Source organism: Porcisia hertigi, chromosome 33 (genome assembly GCF_017918235.1).
Source record: "Porcisia hertigi strain C119 chromosome 33, whole genome shotgun sequence".
Classification (NCBI taxonomy): domain Eukaryota; phylum Euglenozoa; class Kinetoplastea; order Trypanosomatida; family Trypanosomatidae; genus Porcisia; species Porcisia hertigi.
Window position 1 is genome coordinate 1,191,166 of NC_090592.1, and position 25,585 is coordinate 1,216,750.

The 25,585-nt window shown below is 54.3% G+C and overlaps 8 protein-coding genes across 8 annotated transcripts; all 8 read left to right on the forward strand.

The window, feature by feature from the left end:
- Window positions 1-258: 258 nt before the first annotated feature.
- Window positions 259-717, forward strand: JKF63_02312 (uncharacterized protein; the record flags this gene model as incomplete). Its single annotated transcript, XM_067898352.1, has 1 exon — window positions 259-717. One exon carries the CDS (start codon window positions 259-261, stop codon window positions 715-717), a length of 459 nt encoding a protein of 152 aa, XP_067754509.1.
- Window positions 718-2,653: 1,936 nt separating this feature from the next.
- On the forward strand, window positions 2,654-4,081 carry JKF63_02313 (uncharacterized protein; the record flags this gene model as incomplete). Its single annotated transcript, XM_067898353.1, has 1 exon — window positions 2,654-4,081. The coding sequence occupies one exon, from the start codon at window positions 2,654-2,656 to the stop codon at window positions 4,079-4,081; it is 1,428 nt and encodes a 475-aa protein (XP_067754510.1).
- A 1,169-nt stretch (window positions 4,082-5,250) lies between these two features.
- On the forward strand, window positions 5,251-7,026 carry JKF63_02314 (uncharacterized protein; the record flags this gene model as incomplete). Its single annotated transcript, XM_067898354.1, has 1 exon — window positions 5,251-7,026. The coding sequence occupies one exon, from the start codon at window positions 5,251-5,253 to the stop codon at window positions 7,024-7,026; it is 1,776 nt and encodes a 591-aa protein (XP_067754511.1).
- A 1,429-nt stretch (window positions 7,027-8,455) lies between these two features.
- Window positions 8,456-9,616, forward strand: JKF63_02315 (uncharacterized protein; the record flags this gene model as incomplete). The annotated part of the gene is made up of 1 exon (XM_067898355.1): window positions 8,456-9,616. The coding sequence occupies one exon, from the start codon at window positions 8,456-8,458 to the stop codon at window positions 9,614-9,616; it is 1,161 nt and encodes a 386-aa protein (XP_067754512.1).
- A 6,176-nt stretch (window positions 9,617-15,792) lies between these two features.
- On the forward strand, window positions 15,793-16,932 carry JKF63_02316 (uncharacterized protein; the record flags this gene model as incomplete). Its single annotated transcript, XM_067898356.1, has 1 exon — window positions 15,793-16,932. One exon carries the CDS (start codon window positions 15,793-15,795, stop codon window positions 16,930-16,932), a length of 1,140 nt encoding a protein of 379 aa, XP_067754513.1.
- Window positions 16,933-19,355: 2,423 nt separating this feature from the next.
- On the forward strand, window positions 19,356-20,780 carry JKF63_02317 (uncharacterized protein; the record flags this gene model as incomplete). The annotated part of the gene is made up of 1 exon (XM_067898357.1): window positions 19,356-20,780. One exon carries the CDS (start codon window positions 19,356-19,358, stop codon window positions 20,778-20,780), a length of 1,425 nt encoding a protein of 474 aa, XP_067754514.1.
- Window positions 20,781-22,048: 1,268 nt separating this feature from the next.
- JKF63_02318 (uncharacterized protein) lies at window positions 22,049-22,396 on the forward strand (the record flags this gene model as incomplete). Its single annotated transcript, XM_067898358.1, has 1 exon — window positions 22,049-22,396. One exon carries the CDS (start codon window positions 22,049-22,051, stop codon window positions 22,394-22,396), a length of 348 nt encoding a protein of 115 aa, XP_067754515.1.
- A 751-nt stretch (window positions 22,397-23,147) lies between these two features.
- JKF63_02319 (uncharacterized protein) lies at window positions 23,148-24,374 on the forward strand (the record flags this gene model as incomplete). Its single annotated transcript, XM_067898359.1, has 1 exon — window positions 23,148-24,374. The coding sequence occupies one exon, from the start codon at window positions 23,148-23,150 to the stop codon at window positions 24,372-24,374; it is 1,227 nt and encodes a 408-aa protein (XP_067754516.1).
- Window positions 24,375-25,585: the final 1,211 nt, after the last annotated feature.

Consider the following 25,585-nt stretch of genomic DNA (forward strand, 5'->3'; position numbering starts at 1 on the left):
CAATTTGTCCCTCCTATCCTGCGGTCCCCTCCCTCGCTTTGATGCGTGGATGTGTGTGCTTTGGGGGGTGACTGCGCACATATGCGTGTACACGTGGCAACTTCAAGAGAGAGTGTCTCTACGCCCCGCCTTTTTCTCCATTCTTCTCTACTCATCAGCACCGATCATCTCTGGTCACCAGAATTTGTAACGCTTTTGTACCCATATAACGAGATTGCGCAGCCGTCCCCTTATCTCCCAAGTATCACCCTGTACACCATGTCCTCTTCTGCCCAGGCTGTGGTTGCCAAGAAATCCACGAGTGCGCTGCAGCGTTTCGTTGTGGCCCCGTTCATGAACACGGCCCACAAGATTGAGGGTCTCTCTGCGAAGAAAATGCAATCTATCGAGCCCTCGATAGCGAAATGGATCGAGGCGCAGGAGACTACGGGCGCCGATGCTGCCACCGTGAGCCGGCAGCGCTTCCTGCGCGAACAGCGCCAGCTCGTGAGCTACCGCGTTGTTCGCTTTTTTGAGGAGTGCCGCTACATCGCCTCTGGTCAATACTACAAGAATTACAACATCGGCTGCCTCCTCCAGGACGCCCGCTTTGCCACACAAGCGTTGTTCATCTTTCTGATAACGGTCATGGTCGGCCGCCGCTCGGTGTATCCGCCCATCTCTCCGAACAGCCCTCTGGCCGTTGCCCTGGACCACAAGCTGAACCCCAACTATTAAGGCGAAGACTCATGTTCTGTGAAAGCGATCTGCTCTTTCTCGCCCTTTGAAGAGCCTCTCCCCTTCCCCTTCACTAGCATATGCGCTTGTGCGGAAAGTGGTGTGGTATATAGCTTTTCTCCGCCGGCCCGCACAGATACGGATGGCGCGCTGGGCATGAAGAACACTGTCAACGGCCCCAAAAAGGATGGTTTAAAGCAGTATTGTAGGGAACCCTGTGCTTGTATGTGTGTGTGTGTGTGTGTGGAGAGAGAGGGGGAGAGGGATCCGTGTTGGCGTGTCAACGTGCGTGCTTGGCCGCTCCCGTTGGCACGGTATACGAGAGGGACATTTACAGAGAGGCAGTGGGCTAGAAGGGGGTTAGAGTGGCCTAAGTCCATGGATGCCCTGCTATTTGTGCCCCTGGTTTGTTTTTCCTCAGCCCCTCCCGCCCTCTCCTGTGCATCCCATCATCACTACTTCTCTCGCAAAACCCACTCGCGAGAGACTTGTCATCTCTCATGTCTCTCTCTCTGCACAGATGCGCTGTGTCGGTATTATCAGCGGGCGTAGTAGTAGTAGTGCAACCTGACAAATCGAAGCATCCCCTCCCCCCTCCCCCCCCCCCCCCCAAAAAAAAAAAGAAGAAAATGAAAATGAAAAAATGAGCAGAGGTGGGAAAAACGAAAGGACAATGCAATTTCTGTGTGTCTGTGTCTGTGTGTGTGTGTGTGTGTGTGTGTGTGTGTGTGCCCGCCCATCCGTCTGGATCTGCGTCTTCCAGTCGGTTTAAGCAAACGCAAGCAAACTAGAACATAACAAGAGGAGAGAAATAGAAGAAAAGGGATAACGCTTGGACGAACCGGAAACGTACACTGTAGATCTCCGCACAACGATAGGAGCGCTTCAGCTATTCCAGGAAAGTGGACGGACATGTTTACGCGTGCCCCTTTTTGTTTTCATGGCTGCCGTGCTGACTGTGGAGAGAACAGCCCACACCGCGGGGGGGAAACAGAGTGAAGAACATCCCTCTTACACGATTCATGTTTTTCAACATAAGCACCATGTAGGGTTACACAGGCACCTCTCCCCTCTTCACTGTGCGTCTATGTGCCTCTTCTCACCGAGAATGAACACATCTGTGTTCTCTGCGTGTTTAATGCATACACTTTTAAATCGGGGGCCCTCGCGCGTTGACACCCCCCCCCCCCCCGCCCCACCCCCAAAAAAAAAACGTGCCCCGTACCGGGCCCATTCATGCTGGCTCATCACAGCACCCGTCCCCGATTCCATGATCCCGCCTTTTTTTTACTGTCTTTGGACTACACGCATACCCCCTCGCCCCTGCCTCTTATTCCGGTCAACTTCTGCCCTCGTGTTAAATTTCGCTTGGTCTCTCTCTCTCTCTCTCTCTCTCTGTGTGTACGTGTGTGTGTGTTTGTGTTTACATAAACGTATATATGTATATATATGTATATGTATATATGTACATAAATTTATAATGCACGGATATTTTGTCATCTCCTGGCGCCGTCTGCGTTTTTGTTGTTGTTGCTCTCTCTCTCTCTATTGGGTCCTCAACGCCGATGCGTTGCTAGACCAGTCGCTGAGAGCATTCCCGGACACCCACCCTCACCACTCCCAGCCTCTCGGAAGAACGAGAGAGGATCGCGTGTTGCCCCTCTATACGAAGAGGCGAATTTGAGCTTCACACACACAACGCACACACAAAAGAAAGTGTCCTACCAAAGTGCACAAACGCCGACGCATAAACGGAAAGACGGGCTCGGTGAGGAAAGGATAGCAGCTGCCGAGCAGAAAGTTTCAGCTCTATTTTCTTTTCCTATCTACTACCGCTTTTCTTGTCTTCCTCTGTGCGTGTGTATTTCTGTGGTAACCATTCGCTGTGTCCTTTTTATTTCCTTTTTTCTTTCCCTCGAATCCCTCAGCAGATAATATGGCGACCTACATCCCAGGTGATCGTGTGTGGGTGTACATTGAAGGGGATGGCTGGTGGCCGGCTCGCGTGCTAAGCGACGAGGAGATGGGCACACGCACCCCTGGCTTGGACTTGGCGGTTCAGTTTTACCCTGGTGTGGAGCAGCCGGCGACGCTATACGAGATAAATAGCCACGCCGATGCCGCGAACATCTGCTTCTTTGAAACTTCCTCAGAAAAAGCAGTGACGAGTAACCCTGAGCTGGAGGCGTCGATTCGGTACGCCTCTGCAGATGCGGAAGCCAACCCGCTCAAGTCCGCGTCTGCGATGGTGAGTGGCGCCACGGTGGCAACCGGCGGCTCCGGTGCCGCTGGGAGGATGGGAGTCGCACCAGTCAACCGCGCCGCGACGAAGCGTGTTCGCGACATGGGTGACGATGACCTAGGCGGCTACGGAGACGGCGCCGCTTCCCCGCACTCGGCCTCCGGGTACCGCCACCTGCGAAGTGACGAACTGCAGGAGCTGTCGCGGAAAATTTCCTCGGCTGTGGCGGCGCAGGACCTGGCGACGGTGCGTGCGGCACTCTGCCAGCTAGACGGCGTGGACGTGTACCTGACGGAGCTGGAGGACACCAAGATTGGAGTTGCAGTGGGCTCAGTCCTGAGCCAGCCAGCACTGAAGCCGCTGTGGGCCCTTGCCCGGGCCATGATCTCATTTTGGGCACGGCACCTGCCTGCCGAAACACTTGCTGCGATCCGTAGTGTCCAGCGCCAGCAGCAGCAAGAGCAGCAGCCAGTGCCTTTTATCAGTGTAGCGGCAGCAGCACAGCCCTCTAGCCCCTTCGGAACGCAGCTGCCGACGTCTCCTGATCTGCCCGGTGGGAGTGACTTCGTGAACAACGCATCTACCTCTGCAGCGATCGCAGCCGCTGGAGCAGGAGCGGCGGCCTCTGCGGCCTCTGGCGATGCGGCTCCGCCGCAGCGCAAGACTTTCTACAACAACGTCTATCAGCTTCTTGACAGCCCTTTGAACACGAAGCGCTACGACGACGCCGTTATAGAGGAGGTGGCTCGCAAGCTGGCGGCAGAAATCACAGACCGCGATGAGCGCCAGGTGCTGCTCCACCGGCTGCACGAGGAGGAACTTTCTTTCATTCGCGATAAGTTGCTCTCTGGCGAGTGGACGCCGAAGAAGTACTTGGATCAGCCGAACGAGGTGTTCACCACCAAAAGCGAAAAGGCCCGGCAGGAGCAGCGCATCCAAGAAAAGATGAATGCGATCGACGCCGCCAATAATGCTGGGCTCAACATCACTTCCCTTTTCAAGTGTGGTCGCTGTGGCAAACGCAACTGCACCTTCTACGAGCAACAAACGCGCAGCGCTGATGAACCGACAACCAAGTACATTACCTGTCTAGATTGCAAGAACACCTGGACACAGGAGTAGGTGTGCGCTTGCTGAGTAAGGGGGCGGGGGCGGGGGGGGGGGTGAAGGGGGAAGGGGGCTTCAGCTGGACAGCACAACCACAGCACTGCCCTTCTCACTTTCGCCTCTCTCGGTCTCTCTCTCTCACACCCTTGGTTACCTCCCCTGCACACCTTTGTGGTCCTCAGTCGTGTGAAGTGCAGAAGACAGAGGGAGTACAAAAGAGGGAGAAAAAGAGGAAAAGGGGGGAAGCGAATGGTGGCGCGGAAGATGGGGAAGCAAAAGAAAACACACTCAAGCGTAGGTCTGTAATCGCATGTCTCGGCTTCTCTCTGTGTGTCTGTGTGTGTGTGTGTGTGTGTACGTCTTCCAAGTACCTCCATCTATTATCCCTCACCCAATGTTTGGACCTAACACTCTATATTACTGTATGTAAGGGTGGTGGTGGTGGTGGTGTTCGAGCTGTTTCCCCCATATGCAGCCCTAGTCCCCTCCCCCCCCCCAAAAAAAAAAAAAACAGGTGAACATATTCAAGCTCACATAAAAAAAGGGGGGAGCTGAAAGAAACACTAGATAGGAGCAGAGAGTAACGGCTTCAATTGCAGTGCAGAGATTGAAGACGGTGAAGCTTATGGTGTAACGCATCTTCTCCGTCCCCTTCTCCCGCTACTGACTGGAAGTGATTGGCGGTGTTGCTCAGTTTGCTTTATATATTTATATATATATATTTATTTTTTTAATGTGTTTATTTCCGCGATGCGCACCTCCTTACGCACTTGATGGGCAAATCTCTGTGTGCGCCGCATGTGGTGGTGGAGTTGGGTGAAAGTGAAAGGGTACGAATGACGTTGTTGTTGTTGTTGTTTTGTGGGGGGGGAGGGGGAGGTGGGAAGGATCTACCCAGATGAGACTTTTCATTACTTGGCATTCCAAGAGGAATAGATGGATAAAGTCAGTTCCCATGCCTATATTTGTGTGCGCGCCCCTGGTGATAAGGTCGTTTTTTGGGGGGAGGGGTGGGGGGAAGGAATCCCACTGTGAGGGTGTGTGTGTGTGTGTGTGTGAATAGCGCCACCGTGCTGTGCGAGCGACAGTGAGGGTATAAAGACGTCACAGTATCCGAAACATCTTCTCTTTCTCTTGTTGCTCTCTTCTTTCTTTCTCTTCAAGACAACATTCTTGCTTGCATAATGAGCACTAGTACCTCCACTAACTACCCTGTCAACTCGTGGGTATGGTTGAAGCAAATCGGTTATCCCTGGTGGCCTGCGATGGTGTTGGACCCCGCGCAGGTTGAGTCGGACCTTCCTGAGGGCAGCGATATCGTGCTGCTCTGCGGCCCGAGCACTGCGGCGACGTTGGCGTTTGCAAGCTCGACAGATGTGCAGCAGCTTCGCCCCTACAATGGTGCAACACAGGACGCAGAACTCATTGAAGCCGGCCGCAGTGACGAGAGCTGTGCCGCCGCCATCGAAGAAATGATGGCCGCCGTAGCGAACAGTGATGTGGTGTCTGGAGAAGAGGTCCCGCACGACGCACCCTCGGCTTCCACTGCCGCGGCTGCAGAGGCCAATCACGCGGTCAATGGCAAGGACAACGTCGACTGGGATGCGCTGGTAGCCGAGACGGAGGCCGCCATGGCAGAACAAAGGAACGTCGTCTCTGAAAAAAAAAACAAGAAGGATAAGAAACACAAAAAGGAAAAAGGTGACCGCGGCGGTCACGATGGCCTCGATGGTGATCGAAAAACAGGGAAGGAGAAGTCGTCCAGGCGTCGTCATCGTCACCGCCGCGACGAGGCAAATTTAGAGGAGGGGGCGGCAGATTCCGGCAGCGACGACGACGACGATGAAAGCGGAAACGACGAGGACGTCTTCCAAAGACGCATTGGCGCTTCCTCGAGTCGATCCGCGATGAAGAAGGCGAAGCACCAGCGTCAGAGCACACTTGAGGAGTACGACCTCAGGTCGGGCACACTGTCCGGCTCTACCCCACGTAATGATCCTGCTTACTATTACCGGAAGGTTCGCAGTGCACGCCGTTCGGCGTCATCTGTAGAATTGCGGACCTGCACGCAAGAGTTGCGCGTTTTCATTTCGCGGTTTCTAAATGGTGCCGCGACGGCCATCGAGGTGGAGTCGGACATTCTCAGCACCCTAAGGCAACTGGCAAACGTTGATGTAACCGTGGCACAGCTTCAGGAAACAGGTGTCGGCGTTGCCATCGGCAGTCTTCTTCGCTCATTCACACCACCTGTGGTGCAGCTGGCCCAGGCGATATTAAATTACTGGTTCCACTCCTTGCCGCAGAAGATACAGCAGCAGCTTTCCGCAGAGAACGAAGTGGACCGGTGTTCTATGGAGACCTGCTCCGATGGTGTGGCTGCCGGCAACGAACTTGGCCGTATCGGTGTAAGCCTTTTCGGCTGCTTCACCGAGGAAGAGATCAATGACGCACCGGCCAGCGTTGATGCAATGGCGTTGTGTCGCACTCTCGAGGACGTGCTGGAGCGCCACTGCGACGCGGATGCACAGATGACAGTGCTCTCTGCCTTCGGTGACACCGGCGACACCGGCAAGGCGCTTCGTCGCCTCGTCTTGGAGGGCAAGATTTATGCGCAGGACATTATCACGCACACAGGAAACATCCCATTGCTCGTCCGAACTCGACAGCGCCGCCCGCCGAACATCCATGTCACCTTGAACTCGCCGACAAGCATGGAAGGCAGTGGGATGGGCTCGCCGACTTCGCCTTTTGACGTTTTCTCGCCCAAGGACGACGCCTCGAATAGCAGCCCCGTCTTTGGATCCCCATCTGGACGTACTACCACCGCCCTCTACACCTGTCCGCACTGCGGTGCAAACGACGCGTACCAGAGCAGCTACTCCGTGCAGGCGCATGACAACTTGCCTGACATATTGCGTTGCAAGAAGTGTGAGCAAACGTGGAACATGGCAGAGCAGTAGTAATTAAAGGCACCCTACCGTATAACTCGTTTGGACAAAAAAAAAGGGGGAGGGGGCTGTGTAGAAAAGTGGCGTGTACCCCCCTGGAGACCGTCTCTATGAAGGTCAGTGTGGATGCATCGAGTGATGTAAGTGGGATGTCTCTGTCTGTCTGTGTGTGTGTGTGTTTCTGGGTGGGGGATTTTTTTTTCCGAACGGCGTGCGTTTGTGGTGTGATCAATAGCTGAATTTCAGACCGCCACATGTTGAACGGAGGTGAGAGAGAAGAGGTGGGGAAGGAAGTGATCTCTGGCAGGCGCCACCCCTCTGCGCGCCAATACTTCCTCAAATCGAAAGGCAAAGACAAGCGAGGACACTGGTTTTTGAAAAATCAAAACAAAGGGGAAGGGGAGGGCGGGGAAACGTGGTGACATGAAAATGAACGTCGGTTTATTTAAATGATGGAGTCGGTGGCTGTTCCCCCCCCCCCCCCGGTCATCCAAGGGCGTGAGGGGTGGCGCTCATTTTGTGTCAATCGCGAGCAAGTCTCACCCCACCCCCGGGTAGTGGTAGAAAACGTGACCAAATAGTGAAAGGCGCGGTTTGGAAAGGGTCGCAGTCCGAATATGTACTGCGTCTGGTGTCATTAGTCGAAGGCCCAATGTGCGTCATTCAGGCAGAAAAAAAAGCTAGTTAGGGGATTTCCTGACGCCTTATGCTCCCTTTAGTGTCTTGTTCGCCACCGAGGCGTCACCGATGTAACCTCCCCCCCCTCCCCCGCCCCTCCCTGACACATCTGAAGGTGTGTCGGTGGCCACCCTCCCACAATTGCAGAAGCCTCTTGTTTGCCTCCTGTTTGTTGTGCTTGTTTTCTTCAAAGTGAATGCCTGCATGTGTGCCGTTGTACGCAGACGTACCAAGAACTGTGGACATGGGGAAAGGTGTAGAGAGGATGGAAACACACATAGCTCACGACAGGTGAAGTACAACACTCTGAGTTAGTGGGAAAAAAACAAAAAACCGCAGCGTCTCCCTCGCCTCTCTCTCTCTCTCGTTCTCTCAGTGTGGACGCATGTGATGCAAAAACCCATGCAGGCGACCTGGTTTGGTCACAGCAAACAGCAGCCATATGCGCCGTCTAACTCACCCGCTTTGCACTCCCCTCCTCTTTTCCCTCGTCTCTCACTAGGATTCTCCAGCTTCCCACTCATAACTCTGGTTTGCTACTGAGCACTGGTGTGTGACCGACGTGTGCGCTGAAAAAAAAACAAAAAAAGGAGGCGTTTTTTTGTTGTGGTGGTGGTGGTTCACCCCGTGTTTTCTCTGCTCAGCACTCACTACATGCATTCGGCCTCTCATTCCGAGTCCTCCTGTTTGCACCCTCGTCGTCTCGCCCTCACTCACTCACTTCCCTCCCTCCCTCCAGGTACAAAGACGTGCGCATCAAACCATGCGACATACAAGGAGCCCAAGTGACAACCGCTCAACCGAGCTGACTCCTCGAGCCGGCGTCACCTCTACCGCCACTCCTCGAGTTGTATTCGCACTCAACTCCCAACCCTGCCCATCTTTTCCTCGGAGCCAAAAGGGAGTCCACGATGGCGGTGTGGGAAGCGATAGAGAGTGTAGATTCCCACCTGCTGCTGACGCCGGAGCTGACATCGTCGTCTCAGATCCTCAATGCCATGGTAGCACCTGCACTGCGTGCGGTGCCGCCATGGTTACTGAAGGCAACCGCGCCTGCCTCGCCGTAGACGAGAACAGAGATACACCTTCGAAAATGGGGTGCTGCGGTACTGCACGCCTCTGTCTGCTTGCAAAAGACTCGCTATTGCTCGCCATTCTAAAGTGGTCTCTCACAATATTATTTGTGCTCTTTTTAACCTTCATTGTGTTTGGCACACTCTACAGCGGCTTCCGCTATCGCAACAGCTGTACCGGAACCAACGATGCTTCAGTTGATCCTGCCGATACACACGGCTCGTGTCTTCCCTCGTTTGGTACCATCCTCGGCGTCTACGATGGCGTCGTCGGGTACAGCAACTGCAATGACAGCTACAATTCCGGTCAAAAAAAGTACATGAACCTCACAGTCCCGGTGCCGAACAAGGAGTTGGATGAGCAAATGTCTGTTTCCAGTGAGTTCTACACGGGGATGGCATGGCAGTGCGTCGAGTATGCACGGCGCTACTGGATGCAAAGAGGGAACCCGCTTCCGGCCTACTTCGATGACGTTAAAGGAGCTTCAGATATTTGGAATTTGACTTTCGTGAGACTCGTCTCAAACAAGTCGGCGATGCTTCCGCTGCGCCGGTTCATGAACGGCGATTCTGTGACACAGGCAGTTGATATGCCAAAGGTGGGCGACCTCATAATTTACCCCATCCAACCCGGTGGCTTCCCCTATGGTCACGTCGCGGTCATCGGAAAAGTAGAAATTGCAAACCCTGGCGCAATCTACGTGGCTGAGCAAAATTGGAAGAATATCGTATGGCCTTCACCGTATCACAACTACTCACGAAAGATCTCTCTGTTACATGACGAGCAGACTGGACACCTGAACCTGCAAGACCCAGACGGTATGATCATCGGCTGGATGCGATACGGCTGAACACAACCGAGTGTCAAGTCAAGCGCACACAATCAACGCCACACTGTGGCTCTAGCGATACCCAAGTTAACGCATTTGCTCTCAAGCATACGTCTATTATTATTACAAGTGGAAAAAAAAAGAAAACTAGAGGATCATATAGGTATACATATATATATCAACTTTTCCGACAGGCACATAGCGATTTAACAACAACAAAAAAAGGAGAGGATGAAAGGATGGCGGGGTGTGCAGTCTATAGCAGTGCATTCTCCCCTGACATGCATTTTCTTTTTTTTAAAACAGTTTGTATTTTTTTTTGTACCTTCTCTGTATTCCCATTCTCGTTACTACCTTATCGCGGTATTGTGGCCCTCGCAACCGACTCCTGGAGGCGCCGTGAGCCTACACCCTCCCCCTTCACTGTGCACACACACACACACACATCAGCGGACCCTGAACACGGCTCTCCTGGGCAAAGGCGTGAAGGCCACAAAAGTGTGTCTGTCACGGATCTCGCGCTGCACGGATCAGGCGGGGGAAGAGGGAGTGGGAAAGGAGAGCACGAGCCCCGCGCGCTGTGCGGCAGGATGATCGGATATGCAGCGGGAAGCGCATTTACTTTGAGTCTCTCGTAGTATATAATACCACGACTGGATGCGTCGAGTTTACACGTCCCCCGGCAGTGCGCGGGAATTCGAATGCTGTAAAACAACAAACAAAAAGGAGGGACTAAGTCCTTTGAAATACTGCAGTACGCCAAAAAAAAAGAAAATAGCGGTGGCAGAAGGAAAGGGGAGGGGGAAAAAAGGGAGAAAAAAAAGCAGGGAATAGCCGCGCGGCTCCATGAAGCAGAAAGCGGATAACCCACGTGACTTGCACCAGCCGCTGTGTGTGTGTGTGTGTGTGTGTGATGTTCTGACTAGGGACTCGGATACCCTCCTGTATCTGCGTCGTCATTTGCCAGATAGCCTCAGCCAGCTTTATGGCCTTTTTTTTCCCGCGCCGATGTGAGTGGGAAACGTGGAAGACAAGCCGAGACGGCCAAACACTGGCACCGCAGGCGTAGGGTGGTATGATTGCTCGAGTCCCTGGCCAACTTCACCACCAATTGGTCTACACCTCTACATATGTCACATCTATCCCTGGCATGCTCGTTGCTCCCCCTCGCGGTATCTCTTCCACAAGCTGAACACACTGACGCACACGCCCATGCAATAAAACACGCAGTCGATCTCTCCACACACACACACGCACACTCCTTCATTCCATCTCGCCTTTTTTTCGTGGGGGGGGGGGGGGGCTACCGCCGCACCGAGGCATCTGATTTTTTTTCCCGAAGCCGTTGTCTACTTGCTTCAAAAATTGCTCTTCTCCCTGTTTTCTTTCCACCTCACCCCTATGCACCTCCGTTTTAGTTGACTAGCGTTTCTTCTTATGAATTTCTGCGTAAGGCACCGCATCCGCCTTTCTGCGTGTCTAAGCGCTGTCTTCCCCTGTTCTCACCTAAATCTCGCCCCCTTCTCGACCCTTCCACTCCCTTTTTCCTTGGCTGCTCGAACACACAACACACACGCACATGTATATATATATATATATATATGTACACCTACAGTCACATATATACAAAGGAACGCTGAGACAGAGCTGCGGGTACAGGGAACCAAGAGAGATGATGATGATGAGGCTTCCGTCGCTGCGACGAGGTGGTGGTGGGAGTCACCGTGACAATGTGTTGTGTGCACTTCTGGTAGCGGCCGTCTTTGTTCTCGCTCTGCTTTACTGCACACCAGTAAGTGCTGAGGATCCCGTGTGCAATCAGGAAACAAATAGCGGTTCCCTCAATCCCACGGAACAACCCCACAGGAATATCAGTGGACAGAACAACAAACATCTAAGCGGTGTCGAGAACATCGACAACGTCCACCAGTACAGTAGCGATGAGGGCGAGCGTAAGGGCACTCATACAAGCGCCACGGTTGTCGTGGCAAGTGCCTCAAACAAACATGCATCTTTTGACACCAACATCAAAAAAGCGCAAAAGGAAGTGAAGGCGGCACCCATTTTCACCACTGAATCGACATCTACGACGAGCGTACCGGCGTCCACAAGCACGACGAGCGTGCCGGCGTCCACAAGCACGACGAGCGTGCCGGCGTCCACAAGCACGACGGGCGTACCGGCGTCCACAAGCACGACGGGCGTACCGGCGTCCACAAGCACGACGGGCGTACCGGCGTCCACAAGCACGACGAGCGTACCGGCGTCCACAAGCACGACGGGCGTACCGGCGTCCACAAGCACGACGGGCGTACCGGCGTCCACAAGCACGACGAGCGTACCGGCGTCCACAAGCACGACGAGCGTACCGGCGTCCACAAGCACGACGAGCGTACCGGCGTCCACAAGCACGACGAGCGTACCGGCGTCCACAAGCACGACGGGCGTACCAGCGTCAACAAGCACGACGAGCGTACCAGCGTCCACAAGCACGACAAGCGTTCCGGCGTCCACAAGCACGACGAGCGTGCCGGCGTCCACAAGCACGACGAGCGTACCGGCGTCCACAAGCACGACGAGCGTACCGGCGTCCACAAGCACGACAAGCGCTCCGGCGTCAACAAGCACGACAAGCGCTCCGGCGTCAACAAGCACGACGAGCGTGCCGGCGTCGAATTCAGGCAAGGGCACACTCCTGTTTTTCTTTATTTTTGTTATCGTCATTTTAACACTTGTCTCGTACAGTGCAGGGCTCTTTCCGCGAATGTGCCCGGTGTTTCGTCGCGGTGCGTGGGGGGGTAACCCTCATCAAAATCCGCACGCGTCGATGGAGCACCATCGCCAACGCTACACCTGGCTGGAGAACCATGCCACTGACCGAGACGTTCAGAACTGCCATGGGATAAAGGCGGGATCACTCATGGGGAACTGCGAATCCCTCGGTGTCTTTGTAGAAATGAGCCACCAACAATGCAATGAAGTGCGAAGACCCGGGGCACCCCTCGGCGCCAGTGCAACAGGTCATGCCGATCTTTTTGTGGACAACAGCTTTACCACGGTGAAGGAGCACATTGATAACTCAGATTTATCCACCGATCCAGTGGCTGTTAGAGTCTCAAAGCCGACAAAGAACTCCCTGAAAAACATGCGAAAAGTCCCGCGGGGGCACGCGCCGGCAGCACCTGCGCCCACCTCTTTCTTTTCCACGGCAAAACCAACGTTGGGCTCGAACACGGGAAGCCCGTTAGGTTGCTCAACTAAGGACAGGAGCCAGAGGGAGGGGGTAGAGGTAACTGAGCCATCGACCAGGATGACACCACTCCAAAAGGACGACTGGGAGTGGGAGGACACGGAAAAGTGAGAACCCATCTGGGGTGAAGAAGATGGACCTCACTTCCCTCCTCCCCCCCCCGAACCCTCTAAGTATGCGGCGTGCGGCGCCTCGCGTTACCCATGATAACGTCATCCCTGTGTCTGTGTAATCGCTCTGGTCTTTAATATGACGCTCATCTGCGCAGTGATTTTATTCTTCCCTCCTATGCCGCATTGCTCATTGTACTCTTGAGTCGGTGCCACGAAGGACATGCGTATATTTGTGTCTGTTTAGTGAAAAAAAAACCCTCACGGAGGGGAGGGGGGCATATTTTAGCTGATTTGAATGAACAAGAGTTTAAAGATGGAGAGGGAATACTCGATTGTGGACCCTATAGATGGGGCATGACTGTGTGGGTGCGAATATCTTTTTGATTTCCCTCGCCAGAATTTAGCGGAACTCAGCTTCAGCACCACACCACCACCACCACTCCCCTTTCTTTGTTGTTTGTAAGGGGGGTGAGCAGTTGCACAAACCTGTCAACCACGCTATGAAAAGCTCTTGGAAAAAACAACTAACATAGATGCGCCCAGAATAAAAACGAACACAACTACGGGGACGAGACTGTCGAGAGAGGGGTGATGTACCCCCCCAAAAAAAAGCAGGGGTTGTGTGCAAACACAAGCGTCTTTAGTGGAAAGTCATCCATGCCTTTTGCAACATGTGTCACACATGCGCTCTCTCACCCCAAATTCCTTCTCCTGTATCGGTTCTTCCCGCCTCTCACTCCGATTCAAAATGGAGCACGAGCGCTCATTCGACACACGCCCCCCCCCCACCCCACCCCACCCCACCCTTACGACCCCCTCTCATTTTGATGCCTTTCTCACACGGCACTTCGCCCTCCTCTCACAGTTCGCCTGTGCACACGGTAGGGTGCGCTCTCACTACAGGGTGAGCGCCAAAACCCACGCAATGTGCTTCATCTGTTTACCGCTTCTTCCTGAGTCGCTTTTCGTAGCCCATCTACTGGGATGATCACTGATCTGGCCCCCTTTTTTCTTCCCCTCCACATACACACACAAACACACACATCATGGGCACTGGCTGTTCTTTGGGACGAGACGGCGTCACGTCTTCGCCTGCGTCGCATCACTCGCGCACCCCAAACATTCCTGGAAAGGCTGATCTCTGCACTGCTTCTGATGCATATGCGCAAATTCTCTTCTGCAACCCGGGGACACGTCAGTGGCCTGATAAACTGACTGATGGACGCCACCTGAAGAGTCGATATTTCTCATCACGGTCGTCTGAATTGCCGTGGATGACGTACTCCTCCCGGCGCCTCCTCCTCCTCTTTTCAGGTCCCCCTGCAGGTGGTGAGAGAGCTCGTTGTCGAGGGGCACGACACCAGCGACTCACCGAATGCATGCGTAGTCTCGTATGCGTGCGCGAGTTATGTGGCCATTGCGAGGTGTCGGCACAGATGTACAGAAGCTTTTTTTCTCTCGTTGTAGATCAACGGAGCATGCAACATCAGCAACAAAGGCGATTGTGTTAGGGGCACTTGCCTCTCCTATGGGCTGATAGCAGTCTTGATCTCCAAGAGTCTCTTCAGCTCCCCCTGTGGTGTGTATTTCGCTTCTCTGCGGACGTGTCAAGAAAAAAAATGAGAAGCTCGCTGCGTCGTCACGCCCTGGGGGATGGGCATACCACGTGTGCACTGCCCATGTACACACCCAACGAAGCGCCTTCCTCGGGTCTTTTTGTTGCCTTTTGTCCTTTTCTTCTTTAATGACCCAGGCGTTTGCCCCACTGTGTCTCTCCCCCAACTCGATCGATGATATCGCACTCGCCTTCGTTGTAGCCTCCTTAGCGAGTGTACCTTGCGGATCTCGCTGTACAGATCGTGCACGCACACATGATCATGTGATACTGGTGGATGCTACTCTTCGCATGCACAACAGAGACCGCTGCAAAAAAAAAAATTATTAATAATAATAATGTCTCCCCATGCCGCGCTTCATTTCATTTGCCAGCTGTGCGTATTTTCACCGCTCGACCCACCGCTGGTAAGCTGAGGTGTGATTTTTTGGGGAGTGAGCCTGCGTAGTGAAGCACTGTCGCTGCTTTCCAGAAAGATGCCCCCCCCCCTTATCGACTCCGGGGCGTATACGTTGTGTTTCGTCTGTGTCTTGGCCTGCTCACCTTCCCCGAGGCAGTCGCCGCCTGCCTCATACTCCCTCCACGCGTTGCTCTTCCAGTCCCGTCAATGATGGTGAGATGTAAAGGAAAGCGTTCCCGTCGTTACCACCCCCTCTCACACTCACACACTCACCTTTCACTCCGTACATTTGATCAAAATTTGGTAGTACGGCTGGCCACCATCACGATCACCTCTCTCCCTCTCAATCTCCGACGCGCTCTTCTTTTTTTTGCTCGTACGGTCGTTCTTGTACTCTGCTTGGGCCACGGCATACTGCGCTCGCACACAATGCGTGCATGTGCATGTGCGTGTGTATTTAGGTGGCTCGGCTGCTATTGATGCTCCTGCCACTTTTGTTTAAAATGAGCGCTTTATTGTTTTTTTGTGCGTGTGGTCAAAATTGCACCCACGTTTCGGCCCGGTTGCACAATGCAGTGCGGCTACACGGCCTTATCTGAGCCTTTATCCTCCGTATCCCCCTTGGAGCATCTCTTCTTGGGATCCGCGTATAGAAACTCTTCCGCTCTTCTTCCCCTCACCCCCCCCTCCCGCCTTTCTCCGAACACTCGTGCCAGCCGGTTATCGTACACACTATTGGCCCAAAAATGAAAGTGCCATGGCAGTCATCTTACTCACCTCTCTCCCCCACTAAAACATCTCTCTTTTCCCCCCCCCTCCATGCGTCATCGCCGAGCCCCATCTACAACAGCCAAACGTTCTCACGACGTTGCTGCTGCTAGAGACCCCTGCCCCTCGCTGTCGTCATCCCCGAAACCAGCGTCAGAACGCGAAAAAATGTTTTCCCGTGCGCGAAAGGAGTTGGATCAGGACAATGCAGAGCTTTGTGATGCGTACGCTCTGCAGATACGAAACGAAGCGAAAGATGAAAAGCAGCGCCGCGGACCGTACGGGCGTGCGCGATGCTCCCCGAGCATCTTCGTTGGCCTTCTCATCTGGGCAGCAATTGGCCTTGTGGTGTACATAAAGGTTGACTACACTGACATGAAGAAGGGTGCCGACCCTCTGTCCATGGCCAACGACACGGAGCTTTCAAGCCTTCCTGATGGCTGCCGTGATCATCAATGTCTGCAGGACAATGGCGGTGAGCTCTTTGGAGCCGTACTCGGAGCTCACAATGGCGTCCTCGCCTACAGCAACTGCCACAGCGAGACATGCATCTCTCTCATAAACCACCATATGGAAATCCCACTGCCACCTGCGGCGCGGACGGCCCTTGACTCCCCACACGCGATGACGCGCCTCATGAAAACCGGGATGAAGTGGCAGTGCGTCGAGTACGCTCGGAGGTACTGGATGCTACGCGGAACACCCACCCCTTCTGTATTCGGATCTGTGGAAGGCGCCGCAGATATTTGGGACAATATCACTCATGTGACTCTTCTCGACAACACAACAACAGTGCCGCTGCTCAAATTTCAGAACGGCGCGAGGCTCAGCCACGGTGGCAGTGCGCCTCGCGTTGGCGACTTGCTCATCTACCCCCGCGACACCAAGGGCCTCTTCCCCTACGGCCATGTTGCGGTTGTGGTAGGAGTTGAGATGAACTCAACGGTTGAAGCAACTGAAGCCTACATGGACACCATGGCTAGTGCGCCACAGCCGCACCAGCGTCGCGGCCTCGTGTACGTTGCAGAGCAAAACTGGGACAGCGTGCGGTGGCCGGCGCCATATCACAACTACTCACGTTCGTTGCCACTGGTGGTTGTGGTTTCGGCGGAGGGGCATCCACTGCAGTACACAATCGAGGATTCTTTCCATGGCATTCAAGGCTGGGCTCGATACGACCACGTCTCTTAGCTTTAATTGCTTCATGCGGTTGTAGATCTACGTGTAGACCTGCTGATCACATATCCTATACACTGTGTGACCCCTTCTCCTGGGCGTGGAGGGTAGGAGGGGGGGGGGTCAACTCGACCGCGGTGAAAGCGGCTAGGCATTTTTTTCCGTTCACTTTTCCCCACCTCTTTCCCCTCTCCACCCACCCCAAATATCATATATTCATTTCTTGAGATGTTTTGACCGGTGCCATGGCCTCTCGCTCTCTCACCAACTCCTCTTGGCCAGAACCCCGGCTGGGGCACATAATTTTTTGCTTTTTACATAGAGGGGAAATAAAGTCGCAAAAACCAGGGCGTAGGAACCATGAAAATGAGTGTCGTGCAAATCATGGAAGTGATCAGGCCAGGAAGGGTTGGTTCACGCGCCTCTCCATAAGAAAAGTGTAAGGCGGGAACACTCAAACAACTTCCCTTATCGTATCCCCTGTGTGTGCTCCCGATTTTTTTTTGTGCGTCACACTACTCTTCTCCTCTTATACACCCCTCCCTTTAGCACACACTTATCCAGATTCACGACGACCGCACACCTCTCAAGACCGCCATCACACAACAGAGGCACCAATACGTCAGGAATTCTTGTTTTCCTCCTGTGTAGCTACCTGATCACAAACCTGTGCTCCCAGTCCCAGCAACTGTACGGCGGGCGTGAGAGCGACCATCTCCCCCACACACTGCGCAGACCTGGCATTGTGCCCGCCTCGCGCACAATAGACAAATTAGCTTTCTGGATGCTCCTTGTATCTCATTGCCTTTTCTGTCCTTGCTTCTCCCCTTTGGCCCTCTAAACATACATCATCTCTGACTGGTTTGACAGCGACGGCGACGATCACAACAGCATATCACCTCTTTCCGTCTCCCTCCCCCTCTTCATCATATTAAACTTTTTTTTTCGCTTGTGTGCCTGCTCGACCACGTTGATCTCTCATCCCCCCCCCCTAGCCCGCAGCACGTCTCCTTCAGTCCACCAACCACTTTTTTCTTCTTTCTTTTTCCACTGCCCCCGAGTCTTGCTGCTCATCTCGTGTGCTTTACTGGCCTTTTTCTTTGTTCTGCAATTTGTTTTTGTGCATCAGTTTTTTTTTTCTCTCCATCATTCTGTTTCCAATACCTGTTTCTGTCGTGTGGCGCGCACACGCACACACTCGCGGAATCCCTTCTCTCCCTCTGTAGAATATCCCTCTCCCCCTCGCACCCTCTGTTTTGTTCTTTGCTCGCTTGCTTCTAGGAGGGAGTGTGACCTCAACAGCTTGTCCGCTATCATAATCGAGTGGTGTTGTATGTGGGTGTGTAACTTTCTGAAGCCGGTGCGCTCTCAACACGACCCTCCCCCCCCCCCCCCAAAAAAAAAAAAGCCCGATTCGGCACCTGTCTCGCTTCTTCTTCATGTTATGATATGAGCGGGGTCAACACCGTCGCTTCTTTTTCATTACGTGTTCCTTCAACTCTTGTTGTTTTTCTGATTGGACGGGGCACCCCAGTTCGTCTACCTTGACTGTCGTTCGTTTTGTGTGTTCTCCCTCCCACCTCGTTGGCAGTGCACGTGTTTCGCATTACACACTGGCTCGCCCTCCCCCTCGCCGTTGCCCAACTGGAGGAGAGAACTTCACTATTCTCCATACAACCAAGACTGGAGGGGAAAAAAACGGGAGTGCATCTCCCTTTTTTTTCCACAAACACACACACACACACAAAGACGTATGTTTATACATACATGTGTGTATGTATGTATGTACACCACACCTCTCATACAGTAGCACTCATATTTCCAGTGAATGACTATCCATCCCTGTGGCAGTGAACTGTCTGTGCGTATCACTAGATCTTCGGTCATTTTTTTCTTTTCCCTTCTCCCCCGTTTTTCCCCCTTAGTTGCTGTTATTCTTGCGGTGACCACCTTGGTCGTGAACCCCCCCCATCCCCCACCCCCCGCTAACTGAACGTGTGATTGTCGGAAAGTTGGCGTCATTTCTATTCCAATGATTATGGACTTCCCGTCTCGCGAGAAAGTTTACTATTTTTGTTGTTGCCGCCGCCCCCCCACCACCACCACTAACTCATCGACTCCTCCACTCTTGGAGTGAATTACAATCATCGTATATCTGTGTCTGCCTCGCGTGGGTGCGTGTGCGCTCGGGTGCTGTCACTTCTGTAACTAGAAGCGGTTTCAAACCTGTTCTAAAGTCTCCTCTCCCCCGATTTTCCCCTACCCCCACCCACTCCAGCTCAGCCTCTACTTTTCTTCATCGCCCACGTTGATTAAACCCGTGCATCTTTGCACGCGCCTGGAGAGCGTGAGCACACGCTCTGGCGCCCGTACCGTTCTCTGTGTACCCATCATTTTTTTTTCTGGTAGGAGGCGATCACGATTTTTTATTTTGAAAAATGACAACTCCCTCTCAGGACCAATCGGATGGTATGAGGAACATAAGCGACGACATAAACCGTAGTCGCTCCTCTAGGCAGCGACCACAACCGCTCGCCTTCCCACCAGACCGCACCTACGGCACCGCCGGTAGCGGCATCGACAGCAGAGATGGCGGCAGCGCCGGCGTGGGCGACTCTAGGCAAAGTGGTCTTCTTTCGTCTGGCAGCATTAACAATCGGCTCAACTCGGACTCGATGCCACTGTGGAGCTACGCTGCCTCACCCGTCGCTCAAATTCGCGATCACTGCCATCAGCAGTGGGTGGCGGTCCTGCTAGCCGTTGCACTGCTTGTCATCACCTTCTACTTTGTCTTTGACATCTCCGCCCCAATGCGGGCAGAGGGCTGCGTCACGCCGTTCGGCGATCTACTCGGCGAAAGTAGCGGTGTAGCGGCCTACAGCAACTGCCGCAACGACTACGGTGGCGATCGCATGGAGCACTTTGTCTCAGTGGGACTGCAGCGACTGTACACTGGCTTCAAGTGGCACGCTATCGAGTACATCCGGCGTTACTGGATACTGACCTCGCTGCTGACCTTCCCGCCATTTCCCACGGCGGAACACCTCATGTTGATTGAAACCGCCAACGCTGTGAACGGGCAGCGTGGCGGTCGAGGCAGCTCCGTCGTGCCACTAGAGCGTTACACAAATCTTTTCGTGCTACAAAACGCGCTGCAAAACAGTGATATACACATGCCAGCGATGAACCTGAACGGAGAAGCCAACAACATCTCGGCTAGTGTGCGGTTGAAGAACAAGCGCCAAGCCCTCGTGCAGCCGAATGACATCGTCGTGTACGCTAAGAACTCCCGGACGCTGCCGTCGGGTCATGCCGCAGTTGTAACAGCGGTGCACGGCCCCTTTTCCAGCGTAGCCGAAGCCGGAAAAGAGGTACGCTGGTTCATTGTGAAGAACGCCTCGGGGAAAGGTCGGCAGCCTATGGCACCCGAATCGACTCTACCGCGGCTGCTACTCTTTAACGACAGTAGCTCGATCGGTGGCGCTGCAGGGCCACTGAAGAAGGCGGCCGGTAACAGTGAGAATGCAACCGCGGAAGAGAAAGGTGAAGGGATGGCAAGCGGGTGCCCCGTCCGCTACCACAAGGTGTTTATTGTAGAGCAAAACTGGGACAACTCAAATTGGGAAACACTAAGCTACTTGACGGGGTCTGACGGACTCTACGACAGTAGCAGTGTTGTCAGCAACGGCAACAGCACAAGAAATGGTCTGCCAGCGAAGCATAAGCGCAAGGCCGGAGAACACCAGCGCAACCACAGTCGTGTGCTCCTTCTGCATGAGTACTCGGATTCGCACGGTTTTTTCCTCGAAGACACGCACAACAACCTGATTCTCGGCTGGGTACGCGCCCCTTCGTCTGCATAGCTGTATGCGTGTATAATCCACGGAGGAAAAGGCAAGGAGGGCATCATCATTCTTTGTCCCTCGAAGGTTCTGACGATCGTCTCTGCGGGGCACTGGCGCACTGCCTTTCCCCCCCCCCTACACACACACACACGCGTGCGCGCGGATCCCACTCACTGTCTTGCCCCACTGTGTTTACTAAGTTGCGTGGGGCAGGGGAAAAGCACAGGAAATAAAGAAAAGGGGGCAATCTTTGATACTGCAGACACGGAATGCCAGAGAGACACACAGCAGAAGCGCGCATGCACCTCTGTAACGGTGATAGGGTAGTGGATATCATCGCCGCAACTGACGCTACACAATGTCAACATTAAAAAGAAATGCGCTCAATGGAATTTAAAAAAAAAAGACTCGATGCTTTTTGGGGATGGAGGGAGGGTTGAGACAGAGGTGGTGATGCTCGCTGGAATGACTGGGTGTGGTCTTCGGGCGTGCTCCCTCGCCTCCTCCTTTCGGCCCCATCGCATGTTGTGGAGTGTGGAGGCGACTTCATCTTTCCCTCTTGACTCCTCTGTTCCTCCATCGATGTCACCTTTCCGTTACTTCACCGCTAACGAGCTGCGTGTATGAGGAATACCACTGTTTTTTGTTTTTCTGTCACCGCTTCGACGTTATGTCAGCAAATCACTTCACCAGTAAAGCAGAAAGAGACAGGGAACTGATGACTCTCTCCATCTTCGCAATATCGATGCCCGGTGAGACTTGAGTGGTGTATCCTAACGGGGGGGGGGGGGGGGGGGGGGTTCCCGTAAACCCGTTAGGATACGCACAACATAGGACGCCTCCCTCCCCCTCCCCCAACGGTATTGGTAGTAGTGTGTAGCATCCTTGTGCGGACAAGGGCAGGCTTTCCTGTTGGCTTGGTCTTCTGCTTTTGCAGACGTGGATTTTTCATATGTATGTGGGAGTGTCAGCAGCAGCCAACGTGGAGAGACTCGGGGTTTCCTTCTTCACGGCCTTCATTCAACACGGCGCTCTCCTTTCTCCTCCTCCCCCCCCCCCTCCACGCCTTTTCCCGCCCTATTACCTGTTAGCTGCAACTTGCCAGCGACGTTGCAACTCTGTGCCAACCCTGGACAAGGCTGTGGGTGTCAACTCCTTTTCGACCGCCACCTCCGTGTGTAGTGGGCAGCACATCCTGCATCCTTAACTTGTGTGCTTTACGCTGCATTGATTTGGCCTTTACGCACCCCTCCCCCCCCCCGCATCCCCTGATCAACCGCCTCACTATGTCGCACGACACCACGTACCGTCACCAGCTGTGGCACATTGAAGACCCAACCTTGACAGTGTCACAGGCTCGACTCAAGCTTCTTTTCGACTTTGACCCACCGTCGCAGTACCGACTGCAGCCCAACGGACCACTACTGCACAGTATCCGACCCAGCTGTGTACTCTGTGGTAGTGTGTGTCCACCAGGCGGTGGCGCCACGGCACTTACTGCTGCGCCGATAATCATGCGCCGGATTGGTGTATTTGGCTGTGTGGGCAGCGCCCCGGTGCAGTATGAAGAACCGCTAGTGACGGAGTGGACAGATATTGGCCTCCCTCAGACCTCGACGAAGGAAGACACGTGACGACTGTGGTCCCCCTCGTATGCTCAGGTACGTCGCGTTTGTCTTGTCGCTGCCGCCCCCATGAGTGGTTACTTCCCTCTTGGATCGTAGACGTGCGTATTATCGTCCTCGCATCGTTCCCCGACCCCTCCCCCCCCCCTCCTCCCCACGGCAGCGGTTTCTCCCTACCCTTTGTTTTTCCTTCCCTTTTGTGTGTGTGTGTGTGTGTGGAGGGGGGGGGGCGTCTGTGTGTCTTTTCTGTGGCACTTTCTTGCCTGATATCGTATGCCCGCGCCCGCTATGTTTGTTTGTCGTGTTTCCGCTGTACGGCTTGCCACGCTCTCTTTTTGCCCCTGTGGTATCGAAGAAATAACCCCGTCCTCGTCCCCGCCCCCGTGTCGACTCAACAGCAGGAAGCGTGGCTCTGGAGCAATAACGTGACGCCCTACCAGCTATCAATGAGGCACCCCGAAGACGTCATGGCCTGCCTCTTCCTCCTCCACGACCCCCCCCCCCCCATTACACCACCACCACCACCCCCTCCCAAACGCTACCCTCCTCCACGACCCCTCCCCTTTATTCCAACCTGAACACCAGCATACCGGTGCCAACACCGAAAAAAAAAAAGAACCCACGGCCACTACCACAGAAAAACACAGAGACGAAAGACGGGGCACTGCATTGTGTTGTGGAAACTTTTTTTTAATCATTACATTAATTTTTTTTACCTTTCCTTTATCATCTCTGTTAACAGGCTTGGCCTCTGTTCAGGATGGCAAGCGCAAGTGCTTCACAGCCGCCGTTTCCGTCACGACAATGGGGATCGAACCTGCTCCTGCGAAAGGTTCCGCTCTACGCTCAAGCGCGCCAATATGCAGCCGTCGACCCCGACGACCCCAAGTCGGAAGGAAACACACTGAGCTACGGACCAAGTAGCTACCCGCTGCTGGCGGCGGTCCGTTCGTGTTACGACATGGTCACCCCTGACGAGGCAACCGCTGAAGCCTCATCGAATGTGGGTGTCAATACTGCAGTGGTGGACCGCTCTCCTTTCAGTGGAATCGACAGGGCGGGATACGCTCATGTGCCTGCACAGCGCAAATGGACTGCCACGATTTCACTGACAGAGGACTCGGCGTCGTCAAACTCGGGGCAGTCGGCAGCCGTGGTTCGCCGTGCTGCTGCTTACGCGGTGCTGGACGACGCTCTTGGCCCTGCAGCTCGAGCACAAGTTCTGGAGCCGTGGTTTGGCGTCATCGAGGATCGCCTACACGCAGACGCACAACAGCAACAGGTCGCACAGCACGTGCGGTCAGAAGAAAAAAATGGGAATGAGAAAGAAGAAAAAAAGACCGCAAGGAAAAGCTACAGTGACCTAGTCAAAGTGCGGGAGGGTGGCGACACCCCGGAGAACAGCACTGGTCGAAACATTGAGGCAGACACGGTGCGCATTCTGCGCCGTAAGCGCATACACAGCCTTGAAGAGATGCACGGTGCCGTCTACACCCGGCTTGAGAGCGCAATCCTCCATTACAGTGTAGCGACACGAGAGGAAAAAGAAATGCTGGGCAGCACGCGAGTAGCAAGTAGCGACCCCTCCGCGGAGTTGCCCCTCCTAAGCGAAGGCGATACCGCAGCGCCACCCTCGCCACAGACATGGGGAGGCCGCATGTTGGAACTCGTCACCTCCACCGTGGCCTCGGAAGTCCGTGGTGGCAATGACGAGGAAGCTGAGCAGCAGCAGAAAGTGCTGGCCTACCTGAAGCGCGTGCGGTGGATCGCTACGCAGTGGAACAGCACCACAAACCAAATGGCTTTTAAGGACGCTGGAGCGTCGGCACCTACGTGGGGCCAAATGACGGAGGCGCAGCGTGTGAAGACGGAGATGCTGCACACGCAGGGACAGCGGCGCCGCTTTCGGCGTCCACGCCGCGGTGGTGATGGCCGGGCAAACGGTGACGGAGACGACGCTGGTGGTGGAGCAGACGACTCTGGCTGAGTCCGCCTGCTTTGCGGACCCTATGACCTTTGCCCTCCTCCCTCCAACACTGGATGTGAGTGGGAGGGGAGGAGGGATCACCGGTGTCTTTTCTGTTTGTCTTTCCAAGGCGATCTCAGCACGTGCTGAAAAAGGAATGAAAATAGAAAAGACGGAGACGAACAAAATAGAAAAAAATGGAAGAAAGGGCGGATACACACAAAAGTAGTAAAAAGAAATAATGAAAAATGGGATGTACAGATACAAGGTGGCCACCACCACCCTCCCATTCCTGCTCATCAATTGCCCCCACCATCTCCCTTGAGCACCTCCCCCACCCACCCGTTAAATGAGAGTGCGCAGGCCAGACACCAAAAAGTTACCACCTCACCTTCACTCGACGCTCCTCCTGATTGCCCCCATCCCCTGCAGCATTGGTGCTGTTTTTATTTTTGTCTGTGTGAGAGGGGCGATACTCCTCTGTCCCTTTTTTTCTCTCCCCCCTTTCCGTACAGGCACACGAATCACCGAGAAACCCACTCGGCTGCACACGCAGGCACACCTTCACACACGCAACGGGCGGACCTCATTCTCTTCGTCGCCATCATGTCCTCTGTCAGCGCCACAAACACGGCCCCAGCTGCCCTGGGGCAGCTCCGCCCTGTGAACACTCTCCCCAAGTACGGCCATAAGGCGAGCGGTAAGCTGTGTGCGATCCGGCCGCGGAAACAATCTGCGTGTAGCAGGACTTGCGCCGTTGTTTTAGGCTCTGTGCTGGGTGGCTTGGCTGTGATCGCGCTCCTCGTCCTGCTGCTGTGCTGTCTCGCTGTGAGACGCCGGCGAAAGAGGCTTCAGAATATGGAGGCTAGTCGGACCATGAAAGCAATAGGTGAGGGGGAAGGGTCTGCGTTCGTTTCGGAGAGTCAGCTTGTACTGAGTGGCTGCGAAATGAGTACGCGAAATCCTGTTGCTGCGAGAGAGAGAAACCCTCCAGTATCCAGCGTCTTTGCTTCGGCGAACTCCTACGCGCCGCGTGTCACCCAGAACCTCCCTCTTGCGGGACCCCAAGTGGGCACCTTGCTTGACGGACTAGTCCTTGGCAGCAGAGGTAACCCGCAGGCTTCTGCTACGCGAGCAGCCACTGGGCAAAGTCCGGTTTCCGTGCGTGTACCCCATATTCTGTTGAACTCTACCACTACGGATGGCACACAAAGAAATGGACCGTCTGTGTC